Raw genomic sequence first — 15,262 nt, forward strand, 5'->3', positions numbered from 1 at the left:
TGTGTCCATAAGCAAGGAAGAGAAGTCTCCGCTGATGTCAAATCTGTAAAAGGTGTCTTCTGTTTCCCTTCTGTTGCAACGATACCCTGGACTACAGGTTACACTTTCTCATCATTGGTTAGGGATTATAAACTTTTCAGAGCTTCATAAGTTCTTCCAGTTTTCTCTTCGGGTCTTGGTTTCCCAGGTCTCAATCCTCAGGGGAACATAAAGCATTTTCAGGGCCTGACTTGTCCCAGAGGCTGAGGCTGTGAACCTGAGGGCTTCGCTGACCTTGCCCGAGCTCTGGTACGGAAAGCATCCAGCACTGTAGTTCGCAGAGTGAGCACACCACCGAGGTTCTAGCCCTATTCTGCCATTAGTCCACTGGGACTTTGGACAAGTCATCTCTCTTGTCTTTGCCTCATTTTACTCAGCCCAAGAGTCCCAACTGTAACCATTCCAAGAAGTCTACAGTTGGAAGGGAGCAGGAATGTCCTAAGGACCTGGTCTTAAAGAAGGATGCTGCAACCCACAGGTGAGGACATGTCTGCCAACAAGCCTCCCTTCTCTCTAATTCATTTTTAAGAGACTCTGACCAAGTTCAGTGGGCACATGGTAGGTATGGTCATGTTAATTACTTCTCGCTATCTATCAGCTGCTTCCATGTCTGATGGCCATCATGTTTCCAAGACCACAATTACTCCACCAAGTCATGGATGAAAAAAACTGATTACCTGCCTTCAGCCTCTCATAGAAGTCATTTTGCTTACTTTTAAAGGAGGATTAATGAGGCCTATCTAATTTTCTTTTGCCAAAGTTACTATATTTTATAGACTTTCTTCATTGGAAGACCACATAGATGAGCTATAGCTTTCTGTAAATGTGTGAAGAACTAATTCATTGTTCCACTGCATGAACTGATTTGATTTCATCTTTTTTTTCTAAATTTTGGGGAAAGTTTTTCAAAAGGAAAAAAGGTAGCTCTTCCAAAACAATGGTTAAAATTTTAAGATACTGACTGACTCATATCAATGCCTTAAATTGGCCTGGAATATTTTCACAAATATTTCACTCTGGAAAAAACTAACATGATAAGTTATTTTTGGGGAATACATTGGTCTTTCATCAAGTAGAAAGCAATTCATTTATGTATTTGAGAGCTTCACATTACTCCACTCCAGTTCTGTTGATCTCTCAGTACAATAAGCAGTTACACTATCTGCATGAATAAATTCAAATATTAATTATGTGATTAGCAATTGCATTTCTTTTTTTTTAGCAGTTGCATTTCTAATTAGAAAATTAAGTTTGTGACCATCAAACACAGCTTCCTATTTAACCTGTGAGAATGTTTCTCTCTCTCTTCTTTTTTTAAAGATCTTATTTATTTGTCAGAGAGATAGAAAGACAGACAGAGAGAGAGTGAGCACAAGCAGGGGAACAGCAGGCAGAGGGAGAAGCAGGTTCCCTGTTGAGCAAGGAGTCCTATGTGGGACTCAATCTCAGAACCCTGGGATCATGACCTGAGCTGAAGGCAGACGTTTAATGGACTAAGCCACTCTGGCGTCCCTGTGAGAATGTTTCTATACTATATTTTTAGCTTCTGAAGTACATCAAAATAAGAACAACAATACCATGGAATGTTACCTGCAAACCAGACCTATCTTTCGGTACTAATTTGAGCATCAACAAAAGAGCCTAAGTTAGCACCTATGCGCAGCTGCTATCCAGCTGTTCCTCTCCGCTACGCTTAATTCCTCATGGTCCTTCATGCCAGGGCACTGTTTATCAGCAGCTCTCCATCCACTGAGGCAAACCTTGCAGTACCCGGGTCATCCCCGTGTTTTGGCTTCTGAGCACCTTGGCTAACCTGACCATCCAGTCGGCAATGACCTGGAAAAGAAATCTACCATCGACCCCATTATACACCGTTACAAGCAGAGACCCTCCAGCTCCTGGAGGGGGGCCAAAATTCTGCAGAAATAGGAAGAAAGATCTGAAATAAAGTTGGGTCCATCCAACTATTTGGTAGAACGTTGTGGATGTTTTGGGAACTGGTCCCATTCTCGGAGCTCCTGCTCTAGGCCCTGCTCACTTTGTCTCCGTGGTGCTGCTCCTCAGTGTCCCCATGAGATTCTGGGCTTCCTTCGGTTCCCTGCCTACCTGCTCTGCATTGCCCCCATGCCTGTGTGCTCTCTCAGCACTCACCCCTGCTCAGCTCCTGCTCAGACTTCGGCCGGCAGGTTGTAGCCTCCTATTCCCTGCAGCCAACACCGGATTCACATAACCTGGGTCCCCTGTTTGGAGCACCAGCCGAGGAGCCACGACCAACCCCAGACAGGACACCTGTTACCCAGCTCTTGAGGTTGGTTGGTTTGTTTAAATTCAGAGAGCAGGATGGCAGTCCCCCTCTTTCCAGCCTCTCCCTGGCAACTTTGGCTCCGCTGCTTGGTCTTTGTCACACACCCACGTTCAGACCGTGCCCTCTCACTGGCTAGGAATGCTTTTCTAAATGACACCTGAGTTTTCCAAAGTCATCTGGAAATATCATAATGGCTTTTCAAGCATTTCTGCCTGTGACAAGCCCTTGCCATCTGGTCATTCTCCCCAGTCTCTGCCCAGATTCAGCTGCTTCCTTGTCCCTGCTGAGAGGTGATGCTGAGGCCCCTGGGGCTTCACTTGGGAAGGAACCCGAGATGTGATGACGCCTCATGCCCAGGCAAGGACACAGTGCCATAGGTTTCCACCGCAGACCAGCGACCATTGTTGACCAGAGGCTCGCTCAGCTCCTCCTTTTCTAAAGGGCCTAGAGCTGACCAAGGATGATCACTTGGGACAGAAAGTTAGGCACAAACAGAGTGAACTCTCTGTCTGTTTTGCAGAGAAAGTGGGCTCCATTTAATGGTTTCTTGACACATCCAGAGGATAGGAAGCAGCACGAGCTGGTGAGAAGTGACCAGAACAGAAGCCTGTGGGTCATCTCCTACAGGGCCTACCTTGTACAAGCAAGAACAACAAGGCTTCGAGAAGGCCTTTCCCGGAGTCTCAGAGTTGGCGGCAGAACTGGAACTAGAATTCTGGTGTCTGAGCCTTTTCTAGACCTTGGGGGCCAGGGTACGTCAGAAGATGACCCACAGGCATTGTGTAAGCTCTTGGCTTGTCCCCGTTTTAGGTGACACTGAGGAAGTTCAGTTTTCAACTTGTCCTCTTCGTACTAAGAACAAGTAGCTAAAGAAAGTTCTGAACACTTTTCCCCTTTCCTGAAGCCCTGATTTCACCTGAACTCTATTTTCCCATCCTCCTTCTTTTCCTCCCCCAACCCCCAACAATCTAGAACCTTTAGTGTGGTTACAGTTGATTCCACCAAATCCAGTCCTATCTCCTGCCCGCTGAAGTAGAAACTAATATGGTGTCTTAATATTCCTGGGGAACATTATTATCATGATATGCCCTTGTGATAATGGGCAGTTTGCCAGTCTTGTCATTTTAGAAGCAAATTGGCTTAAGTAATCACCTAAAACCTCCTCTTCCAAGGGACTTCCTCTCCGCTCCCAACATAGGAAACAGCACCTGTCATTTCCGACTGTGAGGCGCGGGGAAAATATTTCCCCTACTAAATAATATAAGGGATTTGTTAGAAGCTTCTGCAGACCCTCCATTTAAATAAAACTCCTTTTTTAAAAGATAAAAATTCAACGCACACTCACAGGATTTCAGTGTTGTCAAATATTCAATTTAAACTTGCCCTGTTTATTTACATTCTCATCCTAACAATCATTATTACACAAGAGAGTTTTTTTTCCCTGCAGAGAGCATTCATGCAATGTGGTGCTGGCGTTATTACCCAAGCGATTCTTGTCTCCTGTATGCTGTGTTCCAAAGCCTTATCTCCATTGTTCCCTTTGTCCCTCCAGCGCCGAGTGGGCGTTCTCGAGGACAGCAGACAGCAATTTTTCCGTCTCTCAACAGTCAGCCTGGTTCAAAAGGTATGGATCGGAGGGAGGCAGAGACTGGAAACCACTGCAGGTGCGCTGCACCCAGGGGTGTGGAAAGTGCCTGCTCCCCTGCCCTGCTCTCACTGTGGCTTCCAATGTGACAAGCGCCTTGCCTCTTCTCTTCCTCACATGGGCATTTGCAAGCATGCCCAAAACCAGGCTAAAGAATGCTGCCTCATTTCTTCTCAAAGGGTTCTCCCTCTATATGCTGTTTCTTCCTAACTCAGGGGCCTGGAAGTAGTAACAGAATATTCTGTTTGGGCTGTGACAGGCAGGCGGTAATGGGATGATTCTTGGCAATGATTGATGGCAGCTCCATGTTTGCGCTTTTGACGACACCCAGGCTGCAGACCAGTTTAACTGTCACTGGGGCTGGGAGGACACGTTTCCTTCTGCTGCCCTTGGGTTGCACATGGATTTGATCTTGGATTTAAGGCTCTTTCTTCAATTGTTTTCATTGCTAACATTTTTGACATATTACGGTAGCTCTCTCATGGTAAACTGAAACCACGGGCATCCTGGACAATCACACAGTCGAGAAAATGAAGAACAAATGAGTCAGAACCATATCATGTGAGAAGGAGGCAGAGACGGCCCAGGCCACTGTCCTATCACTGCTAAGGGCACAAAGCAAAATACCAGAAATGCTCTGGTATTTCTGGTATCCAGAATGTCTGGTATCCAGACGTTTCTGGATGTCTCTGGGAGTTTATGGTAGTATCATATTCTGGGCAAAGGAATCGCAAACTCCCTCCAGTAATACAAGTAGCTTCAGTGCTACTCCCATGTGATCCAATCTTATGAATTTGTCTGCGTTGCTTTAATTCACACTCCCGAAGCCTGAAATAATCTTGAAGCAGGACGCATTGCTTCATTATGTGTACAACAGGGGAAATGCACAGTCACATTCTTTAATATTCTATTGACTTCCCTACGTTACACAGTAACGGGAGCCATCTAGTCCATACTCATCCCTCTGTTTCACCCAAAAAAAGCTGGGCCTGGGGAGAGGAAAGTAGTTTGCTTTATGAAAGCCCACATTTTTCTCCTGGCAGTATATGTCCAGCTCCCTTCTTGCAACTGCACAATGATGCCTCCTACTTCATGAAGTTTCAAATTAAATTTGTGATCATTTCTATAAATGATTTAACTTCTTCAGCTAATCAAACCAGTGAATCATTATGTACTATATATATTCTCTATATATTAAATGTGTACAGACCATCTACGTGCATGGCTCCTTTCTCCCCTTCACTTGGCAGGACTATCACAGTCTCATCCAGTGACGATGACAAAGCTAGCAGGAAGAGGGTTGTAAGCTAGGAATGGCTGGTGCAGAGAGCTAACCAGGAGAGCAGGACCCAACTCCTTAAGGGAGAAGTTGGCAGTCCAAGTCAGCAAGACTGAAGGGGCTGGTGAAATAAATGCAACTTCTTTGTGGGGACTGGGCTTCAGAAGTGAGGAACGAAGGAGTGGAGGAGCTGGGTTCTAGACACAGCAGTGAGTGGCTCTGCACTGTCCTTTGAGGGCTGCACAGAGAGACACAAGGTGATGCTGCTTGAATGTTAGTCCGAATCGCTCAGGTCCTCCAGGCCCCCAGGCAGAAGGCCACAGTGTATTCCCAGACCTGGCTCACTGCCAGGCAGGGTTCTCATTGGCTCAGAGACAAGATCGGGTGGGACTTCAAACCCAATGGGACTGACCAGAGGTAAGGTGGTACAGCCAAACAGGAATTCACTCATCCGCTCCCAGTGATGAGTGCTTAAGCTCTGTACCATACCTGCCTGTTTCTCTAACATCCGTGATGCAGAGAACTTGAATCCTAGGTCAGATCTCTGCACAAATGCATGAGGAATTCTAATCAGTTAACAATGAAGACAAATTTAGGGTGCCATAGGGCAGGCATGTTTAGAGAGCTGGAAGATCTTTGAACTTCACGTCCATTGTACTACACTAACTTTTTGAAGTAGGGGGCTCATGTCTAGTAAGCTGATTTATGCGGTGGGTTAGGCTCACACTCACAAAGTTTATGACTCAGCAATCTCTGTCTGACATTTATTACCACTCAACAGACTGGCAGTCATAAACCCAGCTTCATTTTTACAGTTAAATAGCTCCTATCATGAGACAAAGGAACAAAGGGAAATATTCCACAGCTGTGCTATTCATCCTGCATCTTAGCGACAAATAGAAAAAAGGATAAAAATGAATAGGTCATGTTGTAACGGATCCATATTTGTATGCATACGTTCATGCATACAATATACAAATACTATATAAAAACATGTGCTGAATTCTGCCTGATGCTGATGCTCTGCCTATGGGAACGTGGTGAGGAGCCACCTGTCTTACCCTTCGGTGTTAGAGCAAAGCCGTCACACGTGCTCCTGGCTCGCTGCAAGTGTGAGGTCCTTGAGCTAAGTCAAAGCCCAGCAGGTACACAGAACTCCAGCCTGGGCTGGAGGTGGGGCGTGCAGAGGAAGTGAGACACAGAAACTTGCCTCCTGGGTAGTCACACTGATAGCTTCTGGAACACTCTAGGCCCTGCTCTTCCAGGAAGTTTTCCTTATTGGAGTTATACCAGCAGCGACCCTCTCCCATGTTAGGTTCTATCACATCAAGTAATTATTATTATTATTTTTGGCTACACAACACAATTTTTAATGCCATACAAAGAATACGTATAGGTAAGTGTAAGGGCACCTTGGTGGCTCAGCATCTGCCTTTGGCTCAGGTCAGGATCCCCGGGGTCCCTGCTCTCTACTCAGTGCGGAATCTGCTTCTCCCCCGTCTTCTGCCCCTCCCCCGACTCATGAATGTGGTATCTCTCTCTCTAAAATAAATAAAATATTTTTTTAAAAAAGAAAAAATAGGGTCTCTTGAGCGGCTCAGTTGGTTAAGAGTCTGCCTTTGGCTCAGGTCATGATCCCAAGGTACTAGGACTGAGCCCTGCATTGGGCTCCTGGCTCATCAGAAAACCTTCTCCCTCTCCCTCCTCCTGCTTGGGCTCTATCTCTCTCTCTCTGCCAAATATTAAAAAAAAAAAAAAAAAAAAGGAAAATATAAGTACCTACTTCAGCATGTACTTTTTTTAACATTTCAAGTTTTTATTTAAATTCTAGTTAGTTAACATATAGCGTCATATTAGTTTCAGGAGTAGAATTCAGTGATTCATCACTTACATACAACACCCAGTGCTCATCACAGGTGCCCTGCTTAATCCCCATCACCTACTTATTCCATCCCCATGCCCAGCTCACCTCCAGCAACCCATCAGCTTGTTCTCTATAGTTAAGAGTCTGTTTTGTGGTTTGCCTCTCTTCCCTCCCCCGCCCCCCCCCCTTTTTTTTTTGAAATAAGAATGAGCAAAATGAGAGAGATGGGCAAGATAGTTTTATAGGTGTCCTCCAGCTCCCATACTGAGTGGGTCTATTTTACATTTAGTAATTATCAGCTTGTTGGATGGTGGAAAAGAGGGGAAAAGACAACATAACATTGTTAGATTGTTTAATTTTTGTAACTCTATAAGAAAAGTATCATTAGCCCCATTTTAAACATTGAGAAACCGAAGCTCAGAAAACTTACGTAACTCGCCCAAGATCATAGAGTAAAGAAATGGCAGAACCATATTCTAAATCCAGGTTTGTTTTAATTCTGATATCATTCCCCCATAGCCTACTCATTGTCTGAAATTTTGTATTCTCTAAGTAACTACTAATTTCATATATGCATATATGATCAGCATAACACATATAACTCCTTAGCATTTGTTATAAACTAGATTACTAGAGTTTGCAAAAAAAAAAAAAAAAGATAAATGGATTTTGGTTTTGGTTTTCCCCTTTGAAGGGTACCCATCTCTCCTCTCAGGAAAAAGAAAATCTTTGGCTAAAGATCATTGCAAAGGAGAAATGATTTGTTTCCTTCAAATTCCAGCAAAAAGTCAGAGAATACCCCAAATTTACAAAAAAGTAGGAACTGTGCTGTGTTGCACTCAACATCCACAGAGAAAAGGTGTGAGAGTAGCAGAGACATGTGTTACTACACAAAAATGGGTAAGGATTGAGTTTAAGTCCTTTCCAGAGAGGCTTACCATTCTTCAGGGAAGATAGGCAGTTTCTGAACCAGTGAGTGACCGGGAAAAAAGCTTAAGTATTTGGTTCATTCACACTTCAAAACTATCAAAGAGTAAATGGCTGATGCAATTTCCCAGGCGGAACACTCACCTTATTACACACCCCCACGGGTGGCTCGTAAAGGGTCCTTATTAGCTTCATCACAATTAAACTCTCTACACCTAAAGGACACAGAGAAATGGTAGCTTATATAAAGAAGTAGGAGATGGGCTTCTAATTGGCCTTCCATCAAGGGTAAAGAAGAGGATAATGAAGACAGAGACTTTAAAAAAGATACCCAGTCAAAAGAAGAAACTTGCTGAAATGGCAAACATTCTTCATGTACTGACTGTATTTTCCTGTTATTTACCATTTTTTAAAAAAATAGCAGCAAGTTACAGGTAAGCAAAAGAGTAGGGGAGAAAAGCACAAGTCACTCTACAGTTCTGAATATGTGCTTCTTATAGCCAATCAATATAACCACAAAGTAAATCTAGTGACAAGAAGAATTAATTGGGAAGAAGAACGGAGGGAAAACTTGAACCACTTGTTCTTGCTCCGGAAGCCAACTGTGGACATGTAGAGGACAGAAATTGTGTTTTCTTAGCAAGGTGTGCTCTCTCTCTGATGTTCTGACAGTTCTGTCTAGAATGAGAGTTCTGTAGATTACCTTCCTTCCATGATGACTGCCATTCATTCCATTTTTCTCATGCTCAACTGAGGAGATTATATTTTTGACAAAGTCAAAAACTACTTTGCCTATATATATACAACATTAATAATTTCCTTGGAACTAATATTAGGGAGGCTAATCCCATCCTTCCATCTGAACTTCTGGGAGACGATTTGCCAGCACAGTAGTGAGCTGATAGGACATGGGGTTGACCCAACATGGTGACTCTTTGGAGTTTCAATAATAAAATCGTTAACACTAATGTTGTTATGCACACTGATTAACCCTCACTTTTAGCTGTGAAGACAACTTCAAGAAATATGACAATATACAGTAAAACATTTGATTTCAAAGCAGAATACGTGGTCACTGAGTTGACCACCACAGGAAACCTTATCTTACCACCATTGGTAGTCTGACAGTCAGAATGTAATCATTTGAAGAGTGACAATTCAAGTAGAAAGTATGCTAAGAAAATAGCAAGGATGCAAAACAGGAATTCATTATTGTGTGTATCAATTTCACTTTTATTTCTTTAATTAAAAAAGGAATAAATTTAGCAGCCAAATGTCCTACATTTTTACATTGCTTAAACATTCTGAAGTTGAAACAGCCTCTACGGAGCCTAGTGCCCACCTGTGCAATGAGGAAATTTGACCAGGACTTCAAACAACCTCAGATGATGTCAAAATTTGACCCATAACAATAGACTGTTCTTCAGAAACAATGTGACCTGTTAGTGATAGCTGGAGATGGAGGGACAGGTAAAATAGGATTTTTTTTTCCTTCATTCGTATAATTTTAAGATTACAGAATGTGGTTTCTAAAGGTCAGAATGAATTGCTAATTAAGTTGAGGCATCTGAAATTAGCAAGTAAAACTGCTACTCAGAACAGTGGCTAAGGAGTAATTAATCATACAGGGGGGAAAAATGGCAGCAAAGTAAAGCCACAGTAAAATTAGTTTTTTAAATAGTCGCCATCGCCCCCTCAGATGATGTTACTAAGAAGCAGTGAGATATTAATTCCTTTCCTTTCTGTTTAGGCTGTATCCTTTCCAAAAGAAAGTGTTCAAAGTTTTTCTAGGAAGATACAAATCAAAGCAGATGTCCAATCGAACAACCTCTCTTGTAGGTATTCGGAGACATGTGAACTAGTTATGACTCTTCCCTCTGTGTCTTACTCAACAGTTATCCTAAGCATAACCTTAAACCCACTCTAATTAATTTTTAAATGTAAGTCACTGATAATTGTTGGCATTTTAACTATTATAGTACAAAATTACTTAATACAAAAACCAGTGTTGACCACCCCTACCCCCAACCTTTGAGAAGGCCTGCTTTAAAATCTGCTTAAGAAAACATTTTGGTTTTGCTTCTAGGTGCTTTTTGTTTCCTTAGGTGCTACCTTGGCCAGACTTGAGTTTGAGTCCATGCTGGGGCTCTCAGAGTCTCATTTTACATCAAGGTATTTGTATATTAAATGTAAAGACAAATTTACCAACATGAATATTACAGTGAAATAGATAGTTGATTTGACATGCATATCTTAAACTAGAAAGCCAACTAAGGCAGCATTTATATAGAGAGTTATATTTTTAAGCACTTGACACTTATTAATTAGCTAATCCACACCACAAACCTATGAGGTAGTTTAGCATGACTTTAGTATGAATAAATTAGGTAAGAAGCCAAAAAAAAAGAAAAGAAAATTAATAACCTGTCCCCATAGTAATATGTTGATCAAACCCTCCTCATTCTGGTCAAAAAAGAACAGCAATCAATTCTTTGTTCCAGCTGGTCAAACAAACAGTGAATATTTAGCTTGGATGGAATGTACAGAGGGTAGTTATTTCATTACCTGACAGTTACAGACAGTTTGGTTTTGGAGTTTGAACATGCTGTGCTCACAGCGACTTGTCGGAAACAAGGTAACACCTTGAGCTGTGGCCACTGCCCCCCACCAACCCCCCATCCCGGGTTTAAGTATGCCTCTGGGAGTATTAGCATTTTTTCGTCCGCCTCCTATTGGTCTTCTCTTGGTCAGAATGGTCTAATGAGCTGAATTCAGTAGAAATGTGTAAGGACTCTTGCAGTTCCAATTTACATTTGTATATCATCTAAGAGGCAAATGAAAAACAAATCCTGTATTGGTCTTTGTGGTCAAGCAACTGCAGATGGGAGTTTCATTACTATTTTTATCAGCAAAAGGGATCACAGTGGTCCTCTCTATTTAGCAGACTGCTTTATGATGGTATTTATTAGTACACCGGGCTGCGGAGGTTATATATAATGAAAACTCATTCACTGGGCTTCACTACCATGGCATTGTGGCCTTGGGCAGAAGCTTACGTCTGTACTTGAAGAAGAAAAACTCTTTGAAAAGTTAAGAGAACTGCATGACCAGGCCTGTGGGAGTATTTTGCCTCTATACAAAGACACAGACGGTTTCAACCACTTAGCAAGTATCCTTTTAAATAGAAAGAAAAAAAAATACTCTTAATAGGAGGATGCCATTAGGTTTCTGCGTTATAGTCATTTTGCATCATTGTTCCCTCATTGGAGCAAAACTTCAAACATCAGTAGTTGGTTACTTTAGTTGCCATGACTCCAAGTACTCTGGGATGGTAAAAAATACCTTAGATATTGATCATTTTGATCTTTCCAATAGAGAGCGTTCTCCCCTAGGTCCCTAAATTGAGGTTTTATGGAAAATCCCAGGACTCGTTCTTATCTCTCTGAGAATCTCCGCGGTCCTCAGGTGGCCCCACCCCAGAAGCTCTGCCACAGTCTCATGCGTCTGTTCCTCTCTGCCAGAATTAACTTGGCTATTTGAAAATATTTACCTTCCATCTTACTCCCATTGGTTCCATTATGACTTGGAACATAAGACATGACCTAATTAAACAAATACAACCATATTACTATTACTATTACTACTAATAATAAATAAGAACAGAAACAACAAACAGCTAGTTTTCCGAGTAGAGGCGTCTCCATCTAAGATTTCCCAAAATATAAATAACATTCACTGGCTCTTCTTGTTTAAGACAATATGTCAACTCTGTGGTACATTGGAACAATCATTTCCCTTATTTATGCAGAAATAAACAAAGAAATTTGACAACAAACAAATGAAATGTTTGTTTTCTGGCGGGATATTCACTTTCACTTGACAGGTTGCCAAGGAGCAATGGTATTTAGATGAGGAATTCTGAGATGATCTGATTATTATATCCGGAAGCTCATCTGTAAAGGCTTTGGCATAGCCTCTCCGTAGAGCAAAAGAGATCTATGTTCACAGGCTCAACTAGATCAGGTCATTAAAAACAAAACCAAACAAAACACTTGAGGGTATGAGCTCACTCACTAAACACAAACAGAAACAAAGTTTTTTTGTGTGGGTTTTTTGTTGTTGTTTTTTGGGGTTGGTTTGTTTGTTTGTTTTACTTGGATGGTGCTTATTTTACAGCGGACTTGACAGATAAAGCATTATTTCACACATTGGAAGAAAAGTCATCATTGCAGGTTTGTAGCTCTGTTGTGTGCTTTCCAAAACAGCAAGATGGACTGCTTGCCGTCAGACCCTCCTGCCTTCCCAAAGGACAGCACATGGCTGGCGCAGCTGCTTCTCTCTGTAGGCACAGAGGCTAACAACCCTGATCCCTCCTGAGTGGGCCCTCTCCAGGGAGTGGTGCCAAATTTCAAACACCTTCATAACAACACGGTGCATTTCTGAGTCATTTCATTTATTGCTCAGTGAGATATGACCACCTCGGCTCTCTGCAGAAAAATAACGGACGTCCAGAAAACCCTGACACCGGGAGATCAGTGGCCTGTGGTCACCATGTACAAAGGGCAATACCAGTCAGAGCTCTGAGAAACATTGTAAAGAGGAGTTAAATGTTTGGCTTTGCAGACACCAGATCCAGTCACGACGGAGAAGAGTTACACCCAGAGAAAGCTTCAGAATTTACACTCAGAGGCATTCCCCATCAGAGAATAACAGTTTTCCAGGCTGTCATACTGGCTAGTGGTGTTCTTTCCAAAGTGACTGAACCTTGGCTCAGCAAGAGGACTTCAGTGAGGAACAGAGGAAGAGGGGGACTCACCAGACCCAAGGCTGTCATTCATTCTTCAGAACTTACGCAGTTCTTCCCCAGTCATCAGCACCCCACACCAAAGCCCACAGTTCAGGCCAACTTCATAAGGAATAGTCATTTATTTCCCTCTCATTCGGGGGTTTGTGATTCTTCTCTTGGATGCCTTTGGGAAAACGTTTCATCAAGGTCAACGGCTGTGAAGACATTTTTTGCCTAAGAGGATCATCATGCAGGCAACTAATTCTTTTCCTAAGCTATTATTTTGGCAGCTTGCAAAGAGGACTTGGCTTAACCTTGAGAAACTGTTCTTTGAGTGATCAGAAAAAAAGGATGGGCTTCTTCCTTTATTCACTCTCTTTATTCTTGTCATTCAGATGGCAAACCTCGCTCACAGTTTTGAAGGTGAAATGAAGGAGTAGTAATTGTGTCCATTATATATCTTCTACTAGTAGTGACTTGTTCTGGTTCTGTGCGTGTTGCCACCAATCATGTTCAGCGTGATGGAAAAATAATGTGTATTTCTTGATAAAGGTGCTTTACATCTCAATCATCAAGGACTTAATGGAATAATTATATGTTGAAGAAATCTAGAATAAATTCGAAATTGAGATCTTCCCACTGTCTTTAAGTCTGAATGATGTTCCCACTGTTTGCTGTAGGATAATAATTTAGAACATGTGCTAAATAGATCATCAGGGAAGAATTTAAAAACCCATCCAAATATCATAACTTACCACAAAATTAAAAGAAAGAAAGAAAGCAAGAACGCTCATTCACTCTCCAAAACTAAGATTAGTCATATGTTAATCTGTGAATCCTCATAAGAAATGTTCATTGTTCAAGAAACAATCTTCCTCTGGTGGTTGATAAGCAATTCTCCACGGCAGAGAAATCCTGACTTTTTTTTTTTTTTTTTCTCATCTCTTGATTGATGTTTTCACTACTTATTCTTCAGGCTATAAGACAGAAGGGAACACAGTCTTACCTTCTTTCATAATTACATATTCCAACCCTCCTCTCTCCTTCCTTTCCCCTCTCTCAGTCTCCCCCCACATCACTTTAGCCATCAAATTAAAGTAAAGCTGAATTTATATGATGAATCTCTTACATTCTAAATAACCTGTAAATATAATAACTCAATTACCAATGTCATCTCTATGTATGTACAAGAAAATATATGTCTCAATCCTATCAATCCAGACACTAACTAAATTCATTCTGAAAGTTCTTACGATGAAAATGACAAATTGGTTTATATTTATGGTGGACAGCATCTACCCATCCTTAAGTTTCAGCTATAATGACTTGCAGAACCCTCTTGTTGGGAGGGAGAACAACATTATAGCATTTAGATTTCAGATTATTGTTATAAACCACATTCTCAATTCATTCAGAATGTTCCCTGTTAGATAAATAGGAAAAAAGTGTTTTCTGGCTCTACTCTCAAAACGTATTGATTAAGAAATCAAATAGGTAACTACTTCTTAAAGGTTTTTGGTTTTGTTTTTCTTTAAGATAAGACCATTTATTGCATGCCTACTATGTGTCAAGAACTTCATATAATTTTACTTATAATTTAATCCCCACAACCACCTCTAATTTGGATGCCTTTTCTTCCCATTTTAACAGTGAGAACACTGAGGCTTAAAGTGGCTAAGTGAATGGCACATGTTCACACAGCTCCTTCAGGGGGTGGGGCTGAACCCTGGGAAAGATGAGAATCAAAAGGCTTGTTGGCATTCTGTGCAGGGAATTTTTCTCATAGAATAGAACATGTCCTCTAGCTGCAGTGAGGCTGCCAAAACAATCTTTGCTCGTAGTTGACAGTTATCCCTAAAACTCTATTTTTAGAGGGGAGGGGGCCAAAAGTGCAGGAGCAGGTTGGATTCCTCACATAGATTCTCCTATCCCTCGTCACTGAGAGCTAAATGTCGTAGTCAAAATCTGGCAAATAAAAATTCACAAGCTACAAAGGAAAATTCTATCACTCACCTAGAAGCACACAGCATATCTTGCAATTTTATTTTCCAAAAAAAGTTGCTGTCACAGAATATTCTTAGGATGCAGATAAGAGTTTGAATGTTGTTGTATAACGCAGACTAAAAGAAAACATAAGCTATATGCATTTCTGGGTAAAAAAAAAATTGTTTTGGAATTTTGCCTTTGAATGACCCTGATAAGCACAGCCATTTTTAAATGGTTGTTATAAAAAGAAAAATTCTGTTTTGGAATCCCATATTCAGTTTCTGCTCCAACCGGTCATGACCTGAGGAAATTCTACAGTCCTTGTCATTTTTGTGTGTTAATGTGACATAAAGGCTGAAAGTTCTCACTAAGCAAACAAGTATAATCTCATTTCTATAAATTGCATAGACCAAGACTTTTCAAATTAAAAT

The 15,262-nt window shown here is 41.5% G+C and overlaps 1 protein-coding gene across 3 annotated transcripts in view; it reads right to left on the bottom strand.

The window, feature by feature from the left end:
* Positions 1-15,262, bottom strand: part of ZMAT4 (zinc finger matrin-type 4) — a 382,200-nt gene that overhangs the window by 16,804 nt on the left and 350,134 nt on the right. The window contains exon 7 of one of the 3 annotated variants that reach the window (XM_032838007.1): positions 12,196-13,822. The exons of the other annotated variants lie outside the window; for them this stretch is intronic. Coding sequence (XP_032693898.1) covers positions 13,807-13,822 — 16 coding nt within the window. The 3' untranslated portion in view covers positions 12,196-13,806. Of the gene's footprint in view, positions 1-12,195; positions 13,823-15,262 lie in introns of those variants that run through there. 3 annotated transcript variants of the gene reach the window in all.

This window comes from Lontra canadensis, unplaced genomic scaffold (genome assembly GCF_010015895.1).
Source record: "Lontra canadensis isolate GAN:19392208 unplaced genomic scaffold, GSC_riverotter_1.0 scaffold101, whole genome shotgun sequence".
NCBI lineage: Eukaryota > Metazoa > Chordata > Mammalia > Carnivora > Mustelidae > Lontra > Lontra canadensis.